The 13,417-nt window shown below is 28.0% G+C and overlaps 1 protein-coding gene across 1 annotated transcript; it reads right to left on the bottom strand.

The window, feature by feature from the left end:
• Positions 1-1,536: 1,536 nt before the first annotated feature.
• Positions 1,537-10,791, bottom strand: LOC136084555 (usherin-like). The gene is made up of 5 exons (XM_065804697.1): positions 8,616-10,791; positions 4,069-4,293; positions 2,431-2,539; positions 2,024-2,350; positions 1,537-1,951 (listed from the first exon to the last, which is right to left on the bottom strand). Exons 1-5 carry the CDS (start codon positions 8,672-8,674, stop codon positions 1,784-1,786), a joined length of 888 nt encoding a protein of 295 aa, XP_065660769.1. The 5' UTR covers positions 8,675-10,791; the 3' UTR covers positions 1,537-1,783.
• Positions 10,792-13,417: the final 2,626 nt, after the last annotated feature.

Raw genomic sequence — 13,417 nt, 5'->3', positions numbered from 1 at the left:
ATGTTTTGTGTTGATAGACAATGTGGCTTACCTTTCCATTGATGTCTATTGTTAAAAATGATTAATGGTAGTTTCGTTACTGAAACTTACTTTAATCATTCACTAAAAATAAAATAATAATAATAATAAAAGTATTTATCTTGATGAGTAAATAAAAAAAAAATGATGAGTATTGTGAAAATAGTGAAATTTTTGCTGTCTATTTTCCCTCATTGTAAATTTTGATATCGGAATGATATTTAAAAACTAGAATTTTGTTATTTTTTCTTGTGAATGATATTTTACAATGTAAATGATATTTAATTGAGTATCATTTATTAATTATAATAATTATTAATTGTAGCATAATAAATGAAATTTTGTAACATTAAATTGATATTTGATATAGCATACATCAGGGCAAAAGTTAGGGCTGGCAGTGAGATTGCCTGCCCTGACCCAAATCCTGAGTTGATTTATGTTCACTCCACACTTTTTTGGATTTGGCTGGTTATTATTGTTGTCACGTAACAAGAAATTTAAGAAAAATATCAAATAATAATAATATTATTAATAATAATGACAGCTAGTCATTATTGTTATTATTATTATTATTATCATTATTATTATTATTAATAGTAATAATAATGACTAGCTGTCCAGACACGTAAAATCGGTCATGTTAAGTCTGAACCATACCGATTATTTCTATATTCATTTTTTATATAGCTTCCTCATGTCAATAATTTTTAGTAAACAATAGAAAATAATTGGTTTGAAAATCTCAACAGTTGCGTGACATTTTTTCTGATGTTTTTCAAAACTTAGAGTTTTTTAAATATAATGAGTCCTCGATTAATTTAGACCCTCATCCCTTTTCTTAATGTTTAGTTGGCTGTTGCAAAAAAGTTTAATGTAATCAAAATTTAAATCAAGAGCTTTTCCCAATAAAATGCAAAAACAAACGTTTTCTCACGTATAGTGAAAAAAAAAGCATTTTTACCTATTTATTTATAAATTAACAAAATATAACAATTGTCAACTTTGTTTATCTATATCTTAAAAATATGTAAATAAATTATATATATTTACAACAATTAATAAATAATGTAAAAAAATATGTGAAAAATATATCTTTTTAACAAATTAACAAAAATTTAAAAATTAAAGAAAATATAACACTTGTTGTATTGTTATTGTTTGTATTTCTAAATCGTATAAATGTATCATATGATAAATCTAAAATAAAATGTAATGGAGTTACATTTTTACTATTAACCTATCCCAGTCAAGAAGGTTAGCTGTGTTTTTGTTGATTTATTTATGTTATCAAAACTCTTGAATAGGACTGTTGTTCCATGCATCAACTTGTTGATAAACAAGCATATAGCTTGTACATTAACAAGTTGATGTACAAACTATATGCTAAACTTAATACACCTTGAAAATAAAACAGTAAATGCTTGTAAATATACATAAAACAAAAACTTTTTATATATCAATAATATTCAGCATAGAATTAATATAAACAAAAAACTTATATTTTACTTGCCCATAGTTCCATTTATATTACAAGCACAAGGTTGACAATTTGGGCCAAAAAACCCTTGGGCGCATCGATCACATGCTCTCCCTTCAAATTTATCTTTACAAGTACACTGACCAGTTAGTGAATTGCATTCTTCAGGCGCTAAAGATCCAAATGGGTTGCAGTTACAAGGATAACAGCCAAGTGGGTTTAAACAACATGTGACACCAATCACATTTTGTTTACATACACACTGACCAGATAAAATGTGACAAGTTATTTGACCGCTAACAGTTCCAGCTGTATCACAATTACATTGTGTACAACCTTCCAAATTAGTCGCAGAAAGTTGAAAATAACCTGCTTCACATTAGTACACTGGAGTCCAATAGCATACTTTTTACAGTTACATTGACCAGCTTCAATACCTGGTGTACTATCATCCTAAAAAGTTATAAATTAAAATTTATAACATTTTTTTATTTCCAAAAAATAAGTTGAAAATTAAAAAAAAACCTGTTGGCAATTGTAATTTCCAAATACAACACCAGGCCCAACACAGTTGCATGGTTGACACACATCAGCTGAAAAAATATTTTTTCCTTTTGGTCTGTAGTACAATGGCTTACAGTTCTCGCAATATCTTCCCATAGTATTATGTTTACAGGAATTACAAACTCCTCCACCAGCAGAATTTCTAATATCAAAATTTGCATCAAGTGAACGATAGTAAGAAAAAGAGTCTGCGTGATTATTACACTGACATTTCTTACATGGATTTGCTTTGAAAATTGTACCTCTCACAAAAGGCTTGTCATTATATAATGGTAAACATTGCTCACACTATATAAAAAATACAACAGAATGAAAAACTTATACAACATGTGATATTGATGAAAGATCATTAAATAATTAAACAGAACCTGCTCTCCTTCAGTAAATGTTCTTGGATCACATGTACAGATATATTTTGGGTATGGCTTGGCATTGTCTAAGTATGTGCAATCAGAACCATGACCATGACAATCACATCTAAAATATAGAAATATTATATAGAAATATTATAATTTTTTATAATTACATTTTATGTTAGTCAAGTTATACTATTGGCTGGTGCGTTTTTTCTAACCAGTCCAAACTATAGGTACACATACTATAGCCCAAATAAAACAGAATCTTCAATACCAAATTAAAGTTAGGAAGTAACCGGGTGCTAAAAATGAGACTTTTTGCAAACCCGGCCCCAGCAAAATTATAACATTTAGCTTGGGTTGATAGCCGAGGCTAGAAAAAAATTTATAATACTTTATGTATCATAATTTTAAACTTACATTTACTATTTATGAAATGCTGGCATATATTTTTAAACTCTAATTTACTTCCAACAAGGTTGCAAGCAAACACTATTAAGTTATGAGTTACTTTAAAATAGAGGACAGGTTAAAAAGCTAGGAAATGGTTAACTTAAGACTTAAAAAGTTATAGGTTGCATTAAAAGGGAAAACATAAAGATGGGTAAGAGTAATAAGGTTTTTTTGATGGGCAAGGAAAATTGAATTAATAAAAATTTTATAGCATGAAGGGACAGATACAGTAAAATGATGCAACTTGTTGAATAAGAAGCCACGCAAGAATGAGTATTGGTTTATCATAGTAAAGATGATAGCTTGTTTGAGCATTGACCATGATTAGAGAAACAGCATAAAAAAGGAACATAATGCCTGATGATGATGACAATGATGATGATGATGACAATGATGATGATGATGATGATAATGACGATGATGATGATGACAATGATGATGATGATGATGATGATGATGATGATGATGATGATGATGATGATGATGATGATGATGATGATGATGATGATGATGATGATGATGATGATGATGATGATGATGATGATGATGATGATGATGATGATGATGATGATGATGATGATGGTGGTAATGATGATGGTAATGATAAACATGTTGATCATAATGATGTTTATATGTGCATATATATACATAATATAACATATCAAAAAAGTCATTAAAATGAAACTATTCCACATTTCCCTAAAACAAATATAACTAAAAAAATACTTAAAGCGATTATTAACATTGGAATAAACAAAAACAAAGGTGAGTTTTTCTAATTTAGAAAAAAAATTCTCTAGACAGTGGCTTACTGCAATTATTGGCTTACTGCAATTCGCAAAAACTTGATAACCAGGGTATTAACACTCCCACAAAATATCATAAAACTTTTACAAAATAAAGTCAATAATAAAAGTTTTTAATTTATTTTTAAGATTTTTTGTAAAAAAATATTTATAGCTAAAAACTAAATACTAATCAAATGTTAGAATCTAATGAATCTAAAAAGAAAAAGAAAAAATTATGTAATATATTTTTCCTATCAATTTTATGCATTTAATCAATCAATTACATTGAATATTGATAAAAACATTCCATGGATTTATAACTAAACATGTATTTACACATGTATAAATATTATATGCATTTATTTTTTATCTTAATTGCTAAAGTGTTTGAAAAAATTCTTATACTTACGTTCCACCAATAACAATTCTTCGAACACCAAAGTATTGATGATTTGAATCATTAACTAAAGTATGTCCTGACAACTTTACACGCACATTCGTGGCTCTGACAAACTCTACCCAGAGTGGGGAACAGTTGAAATCTAAACATCCAGGAACACCAAATGGTCTTTGAAGTTTTTCTGGTCCTGGTAAAGTTGTTTCAAACATTATATTTTCCCATGATGGTTTAGGACTAATTTAAAGAAACAAAATTAAAATAAGAAGTAATTGTAAGTTATTTGATAAATAAATTTAACAACAGTTTATTTAAAAAACTGAAAATAATTACTAATAAATGATAATCAAAAAATTATATAAAAAATTATTTTTATGATCTAGGTATGATTAGTAATAATAAATAAAAATCATGAATATGATATTTATTATAAACAAATAACTAATTCAAATATATCAAACATTGATATCATTATTATTAATATCAATATTAATATCAAAATATAATTTTTGTTATTTAAAAGTTTTCTTGCAAGAGTTTTTTTTCTTGCAAGTATGTTCTAGTGATTATATAAAAAAAAAAAATTCAGTTTCATCATTCAGTTTCATCATTCAGATTTAGTGCTTTAAAAATATTATTATGTAGGGCTAGAAGAAAGGCTAAAACACGTATGGCTGAGCATCAAAAAATGTGACCAAAGCAAACTAAAAGCATCAGGATTTATGGACCTTGCACAACATTGCAAAGAAACAATTAATTGGGTTAATTCAAAAATACTTTCTGTCACCCAAATAATAACACTAGAAAAATATGTGAAGCTATTAATATGAACAGATTGATATGTTGCTACCTAAAAATAAAATTCTAAATGAAGATTATGGTGACCTTGTGATGACTCACAACTAGAAACCTTTTTTTATGAAATACTGTAGATTTCCCTAATTTCAAATAGCTTTAGTTACATCTTTTATTTTTGTAAAACTTGTTGTTACATATTTTTGTAGGATTTTTAAAAAGAAAACTGATTAATAAATTAAAAGACAAGGGTAATGAGAATATGAAAAAACATTTTTAAAATATATACTGATACCATGACATTTTTTAATTGCAAGTAAAACACTTTTTAAAACCCTGAAAAACCAACAATATAATAACAAAACCGACTTAAAAAGAAAAAAAAGGCAAATTAAATTGCATACTGTTTGATGTAGAATTTGAAGATGATTATTTATCTGAAAAAAAAGTTAAAAATTAGCAAAACTTCTTAAGATATTTAAAAAACAGTACTTTTCTGCATAACTTAAACCTTTCCGAAATTCCAAACAAATATTGGAATGCATTTTATTTTTTGCAAAAGTTAGCGTTTTCACATGCAAGTAATTAACAACAATTTTTAACAATAGTATTTTAACAAAATTAACTTAAAAACTAATAAACGCTTTTAACTTTTTAATGAATTTCTAAACCCCTTGTTTATCTTAACGTTAGTTAATTGAAAAAATTTCAAAAATTTAAAAAAATAAAGATTGCAAAAGAAAAACTAAACTTTGTATTGAGGCTATCAATAATAATCAGATGTCGTACTCAGAAGCCGCTTTATGCTATAATATTCCCAAAACAACTATTTTTTGCAGAATAAATGGAATAAATGGAGTTGCTGGTGTTGGCAGGCCAAGAGCAATAGGCCAAGTAACGGAGAGGCTTATAATTGAACTTGTACAGTTTATGAGTGACATTGGCTTCAGCTTAAAAAGAAATGATATTTTAACTGTGGACGAAAACTATTTGAAGGAATCTAAACAAACTTATTTATTCAAGACCGGTAAACCTATTCAAAAGTGGTACAATAGTTTCATGAGAAAATATACAAAAAAGATCTGTGAAAGAAAAGCTACTAGCATGTAAGCTGTAAGAGTGGTTTCTTCGCAAACGAAAATTATTGATGAATGGTTCAGCCAAGTTGACATTTTTTATCAATAACATAATTCAAATGAAAAGCTGTTTTATGTGTTTAACTGTAATGAAAGTGAATTGAAATTCAATTAAGGTAAAGTCAGGTTGGATGGAAAGCAAAAACTTCATAGAATGGTTTCATTCAATTTTTTTATTCACATTGCCAGCTCACACAAGTCATTTTTTGCAACCACTAGATGTTGGAGTTTTTAAAACAGTAAAGGCGAAAATGGATTCGAATTGTAGCAGTTTACTTAGTTAGAAATTCTTATTTAAATTTAAGTAACTGCCAGTTTCTAGCCATGTAGTCTTCTCCGTTTGACGAGCGCTTTTGCACTCTTGCAGTTTTGAGCTCGCCAAACACGCCCACCAATACTACGGCTGGCGCTTTTTTAAGCGTTCCCCAAAAATTTCAAGCGTGTTTTTAAATTGTAAAAAATCTTTTTTTTACATCAAATTCTAATTAGAAGTACAAAAAACAAAATTTTTTAAAATTGGAAATCGTTTTTCTGGAAAGCTTACCAATTTACAAGTTTCACAAGCCTCTTTATGGTAGTAAAGAAAAGGGAACAATAATTAAAAGAATAACTAGTTATAATATGACTGAACTATCTGCAATGGCTCAGGATTGAGCCATTGCAGATAGTTCAGTCATATTATAACTAGTTATTCTTTTAATTATTGTTCTTGAGAAAACCCAAAAACGATCTCAGAAATATAACGAAACAACAAAGATGTCTACTAGTCAAAATATTAGGTGTCTTCCTGCGGCCACCTGTAATCCCTACCAAATTAATCGTTTCTGTATTTCCTGCTGAAGCTACAAGTAGCAAATGGGTTGCATGTGAAAAGTATTTTAACTGGTAGTGTATTTCTTGTACTATCAATTATCACAAAATAATTGAATTCGTGTGCAAAGAGTGTGAATAACTTTTATTAGTTTTAATTTTTGTACCTTGATGTTTTAAAGCAATATTATTTGAATACTACAACTTTTTCATTATATTTTTTTAATGATTATCAAATCTGTATAGTACAGCTAGAGTTGCCAAGAATTAGTATTCATTTGGAGATGGCAACCGCAGCTATACTGAACAGATTTGATAATTTACAGATAACAAACAAGTACAGATATATTGCTATGATACTATTTAATAAAAACTAACTGTGATACTATTTAATGGGGAAGAATAATGGTGTGGTTATAATAATAGAGGGTTATAAATTAATAATTTTCAGGGAGAAAAATTAAGGATTTACTGAACAATGTTTCAATCCTTGAATTACTGCCATTTAAAAATACAACTGTGTAACACACAAAAAAAACTAAATGGTAAAAAAGAACTACAAGCTTTCTATTTGATTAATGGGGGATCATTTGCTTAGACTGCAACCAACCTGATACTAAAAACCAAGATTTCTGCTAGTTAATAGCAGTTAACTGACAGAAACAGACAGTGACAGTGAAGGATTTTCTTTTAACTAATCACAAAAAAATAACGTAAGACAAGATCTAATAAATAGATAATGCACACTCTTTACAAACACAATGTTATACACTTACATTAAAATATAAAAGTAATTTTAAATTTTAAAAATCTTTTTACTTAACTCTAAGCTAGAGGTCTACGCTAGTATAAATTATTTACTATTACTATGCCCTCGGAATTAGGAAAAATGAGGTCAACAAAAAACTGCCAACCTTAAGCTTTTAGAGGTCAGCATCAGGTCTGCAAAAATATATCAATTCAAAGTTTTTACTATGAAACATAGAAACAAGGTCAGAAATTTTTTGCTGACTTTAAACACTTTCAGGTCTGTAGTTAGATTGGAGGTCAACATTGGCAAATGCCAATATATATATATATATATATATATATATATATATATATATATATATATATATATATATATATATATATATATACACACACACACACACATACAGTAAAAGCCCAGTAAATTAAACACTGTTACACTCAAACTTTTGTTATCTTGAACTGTTTCATTTGGTCCCTTAAAATTGTCTAATTGATTATTATTAAACTTTTCTGGTCAAGTCGAACTGAATAAAATAGATCAATATCAGATGTAAAATAATGCTATAATAAAACTGTTACATAAAAAATCATAATAAAATAGTGTTCAAAAGCAATTATTTCATTGTTTTGATAAATTTTATAATAAAGGACTGTTAACTTTTAGATAAAACTTAAAATAATAAAGAAGTCATTGTGTGGCTAAACTTTTTTTAATGTTATCTATCGAGTGCACAGCGTGAATACTAAACATAAATTCTTTCATTGAAACATTTTTCACAATTGTTATAATATAAAGGCTAATCCTTATATAAGATTTTTAAGCTAAAGTTTTTATGAGAGAATTTCATAAAAATCGAATTAAATAAAGTTTTTATGAGGCAAACTCATAATTAATCTAATTACATAACTTTAAAAGCTGGTTTATTTAGGACGACAAAAGAAGACTAACCTCTGAAAAATAATTCAATAAAAATTGAAGCTTATATCTAAATCATTTATGCAGATAAATTTAAAAAAAAAAATTAATAGAAATTATATCAAACAATCAATAAAAACAAAAAATACTTTGATATCTGCAAACAGTTAACTGAATTTGGAAGAAGAAGTTGGCCATTATTTTCCATGCCAAATGTAGAGATGCATAATATTGCCAAGGTTGAAAAGAAATTCCAAAATTAGTAGATCGCTCAATTATTATGCTTTGTGGTGGTGGACTGTAAAATAGTATATTTACAAGATAAACCTGAAAATGAAAGTGAAAAAGAAAAAATTAAAAACAAAATTTTTATATTTTTTCATATTTCATACATTTATTCATTTTTATAATACAAGCCTTCAGTTTCCAGTTGTTTTGTTTTGCCACACAAAATAATTTTTCTAACTACTTTAAGTATTAATTTACTCTAAACATTGTTTTATACCTAGATCATGTGCATTTTGTAAAAATAAAAAAAATTTAACAGCTCATATCATATACAGGTTTTAGTTGTAAGGTTTCAGCACACACCATCATTGCCTATCAGCTTACACATAATAGATATTAAATAAATGCCCTATTTGAATTCAATCTTTTTAGGTAAAAATTGAAAACTAATAATCAGGGTTGGGGTCGTTACATTTTAAAAATACTTAAGTAACAAAGTAAAAGTAAAAAGTCTTGCTGAACAAAAATACTTAAGTAAAAGTAAAAAAATACAGTATGTTGAAAGTACTTTTTAGTTACAAAGTAAGAAGTACTTTTGCGCGTCGCAAAAATAAACACATCAAGTTGATCTATAAATCTTTTTTTCTTGGAATAAAAGAAATATATTCATCAACATTAATAGGCTTATTCCAATAGATTGGCAGGTCTACTATAATTTTCCATTGACCTGCAATAGTAGTTGCTGTTCAAAATGTTCATCTGTTATTCTAGTGCGGTTTGGCATGAACACTTGTTACACTAAATAAACCTGCTACACTAAATAAACGTTCACAGGTTGCACTTGCTGGCAAAGTTCAAGAAAGACATTTTTCAACAGTGGAGAGCCATGAAGATCATCAAGTGATGAACTGGTGCTACTAATGTATGTTGAAACAATATTATTTGTAGCAGTACTAGTGTTATAAGATAATCTAAATTGAAAAAAAGTGTCTTCGATTTCAAACATGGCTGCTTCATCTGCTGAACTTGTACTAGCAATGTCACTACTTTTAGCCAACTGTCTTAAATTTTGAATGGACAATTGCTGCTGTTATTAACTCAGCATTCATAATGCACTGACTGAATCTGCTATGGCAGCATCAATTTTTTCCACCATTGGCTTGCAGCACTGGATTGAGCTGCTGCGAAGAAACTTCTTTTTTTCTTCGAAAGTCATTATAGTTGGCAGCAGGTATGCCATGTAGACCTTTATTTCACACTGCAAGATATCTAAAGTTTGAGCAAGAGACTTCATAACAGAGACATACTCTGCAATAAATGCTACTTCAGCTCATCAAAACTGTACAAATCAAGGTTGTCACAAACGCCGTTCATCGCATTAATTCCTTTTTCAGCCTGTTCATACGTTCCATAGACATGTACATTGAACTCTATCTCGCCTGATTAGGAACAATAAACTGTAGCCCAAATGATTCATTAATAACTTCTGCAGATTTATTACTTCGTGACTGCTTGTTCCATAAAGCCTTATTTCCTATATTTTACAAAGTTTTAGGTCAAATACAGTTGTTATACATGGGGGATATGATATTCTAAGTGCTAAATTGATTTTATTTCCTATATTTTACTAGATTTTAGGTTGATTACGATTGTTATACATGGGGGATATGATATTCTAAGTGCTAAATTGATCTTATTTCCTATATTTTACTAAGGTTTAGGTTGAATACAGTTGTTATACACGAGAGGTATGACATTCTAAGTGCTAAATTGATCTTATTTCTTGCGGTAGTGGGGTAGTGGTAAGAGCGCTCGCTTTGTATGCAAAAGGTTCGGCGTTTGACTCCCACCACCATGTCTCTGGAAGTACCGCGCTCAATTTAGCTTCACCGTGCAGCGCATAGCTCGTCAAGTTTCGTGTTTCCGAGAATCGAATAAAAGTTTCGGATTTCGAATAAAAATTAAAAATACAAAAAAGTGGCCCCCTCAGGATTGGGGAAAACACACAATATATATTTTTAAAAATTCCTATTTTTCATATATATTTAAATTATAGCTAATTTATTCTTAATTAACATATATATAAACTATATAATTTCTCATATGTATAGACCATACTCAACTTTATTGTTTTTTTGTCTTGATCTTTTTGTCGGCAATGTTAACCTAAAATAAATTTTTACAGTTAGTTGTAGTATATTTTATTTCATTAAAATTCTACAATTTATATTTACCTGAGTAAATGAGAAAAATTAAATTGAAACAAACATAAAAGAATATTTCATGAATTTGAATATAAACTTACTTGATAAGGAGTAATATTTGAGCAAGTAAAGGAACAATTTAGTAAGTAAGTAAAGCAATTTGTTTTCTCAAAATAACCAATGCATTCTGTATGAAACCATCTGTTTGGAATACAATTGTCACATTTTATCTGTAAAAAAAATATTTTTTGCTACAAATAATTTAATAGCGATGGTTTAAATGATTTCATATATTTTACTATGATTTAGGACAAATTGGATTATTATACACACATTAACAATAATTATCGATTACAAAACACTTAATCTTTAAATGAATAAAAACATCATCAATGAAATTTTTTATTATACACATTTATCTAACTTTTGATTTTTTGATTCTTTTCGGTCCTTTTTTATTGCCACATAAATGACATAGTTCATCTTTTCGACATAGTTCATCATTTGTTTGCAGATGGTAGATTGCAGTTTTCCTTCTTTCTATTCCAAAGATTCTATACATTTCATTGTTTAGCTAAAAAGTCATCAACAAATTTTAATCTATTTTTCAAACATTCAAATAATTGAAAACTAGATGTTTTTAAGTATAAGTTTACTACCTCATTACAAAAATCAGTTCCATTGTCAGAAAGTATTACAGACGGAAATCCAAAAGTTGTTACAAGTTTTATTATTGCTTTTGGTTCCATTATACCCTCCTTGTTTGGTAATGCAACGGGCCATTTTGAAAACAAATCTGTGCAACTCATAAAGTATTTGTTTCCCATTGATGTCTCTGTAAATGGTCCTACAAAATCGATACCAACAATTTGCCATACTCGTGTTGTCTAAAAAAAAGTATTATTACTTCCTTTCGGCATGATAAGAAAGTTGTAAGACAAAGATCTGATAAGTTTGTTACCCAATTCCAACCTCGTTCAGGTCACTATCGTTTTTTGCGCAAACTTAAAGCTTATGGATTATAGAAATGGGGGTCTGAGTCACTGATGTTTTATTTGTGACACTAGTTTTCCCAGTTTTATTTTGCAACTTATGTATCAATATATGTATCTAATTCATTATTGTTAGTGAAAATTAGTTATAAGGTTTTTCATTAATAAAATAATAAATTTTACTTTTATCGAATGTAATGGCTCTGGTACAGTAAGTAGATGACCAGATTTTTGACAACGTTTGCACTGGTTTACCTGTGAAATATAGTCAAAACAAAGTCAGATAAATAGCTAATTATAAAAATGTGCATCTTAAAAAAAATTATTGGATACACATATTGAAAATAAAATTAAATAAACAAAATTACCTAATTTTGTTATTTAGTAATAATTACCCAATTTTTAATGTCTCCACTAATATTAGGCCAATAATATTTTTCCATTATCATTGCAGTTGTTTTTGTTTGTCCGCTATGACCACCTATAGGACTGTCGTGCTCTGCAGTAAATATCTGCAGTCTCACTTCTGTATCAGTAATAATGTCTGCATAAAAGCAATTCCCATTAACTACAACTTTATGCTTAAGCTTTCTATCTAAAAAGAATTGCTATTTTTTAAAATATGCTTATTATTTGATAAATTTGGAAAATTTTTCTTTACCATACCTTGTACACAATATCTTTTTGCCACAATTCTAAAACTACGTTTGTCCTTTTTTCCAAGATCGGACAGGTATTTGCTTTCCGTTAAGTATTTAAAAAAATTATCAAAATATTAGTCATTTTTTGTCTCTTTTTCCAATGCGGGCCAGAAATGTCTGAACTTTTTATTTTTAAACAACAACCTAACAACTTAAGTATAAAAATATTAATCAAATTAATCCTTAAAAAATAATTGCTACAAATAATAAAGTCACCTATCTAAAAATTCTAACAAAATGTCATACTAAATAATAACATTTATATGTATAAAGTTACATAAAAGTTATATAATAAAATAATTGTAAATAAATAAATTGTTGAAATGGTTGTAACAAGGAAAAGAAGTAACGTTTGTATGGTTTTTGAAGATTAAGTGCTTTGTAATCGATAATTATTGTTAATGTGTGTATAATAATCCTACTAAATCTAAAACATAGTAAAATACAGGAAATTATTTAAAACATCGTAATTAAATTTTTTGTAGCAAAAAATAGAGCACTTAGAATATCATATCCCCCATGAATAACAACTGTATTCGACCTAAAACTTAGTAAAATATAGGAAATAAGATCAATTTAGCACTTAGAATATCATATTCCCTATGTATAACAATCATATTCAACCTAAAACCTAGTAAAATATAGGAAATAAGATCAATTTAGCACTTAGAATATCATATCCCCCATGAATAACGATCGTATTCGACTATGAACAAGTTTGTAAACAATGTTAACAAACTCCGCGGACGAAGTTGGTGCACTTCTAAATGCTTTTACTTTAAAGCGTGCCTGCGTTTTAAATTTTTCTATTAGGGTACTTAGGCCA

This window comes from Hydra vulgaris, chromosome 09 (assembly GCF_038396675.1).
Source record: "Hydra vulgaris chromosome 09, alternate assembly HydraT2T_AEP".
Taxonomy (NCBI): domain Eukaryota; kingdom Metazoa; phylum Cnidaria; class Hydrozoa; order Anthoathecata; family Hydridae; genus Hydra; species Hydra vulgaris.
This window is presented reverse-complemented; position numbering and strand designations above follow the sequence as displayed.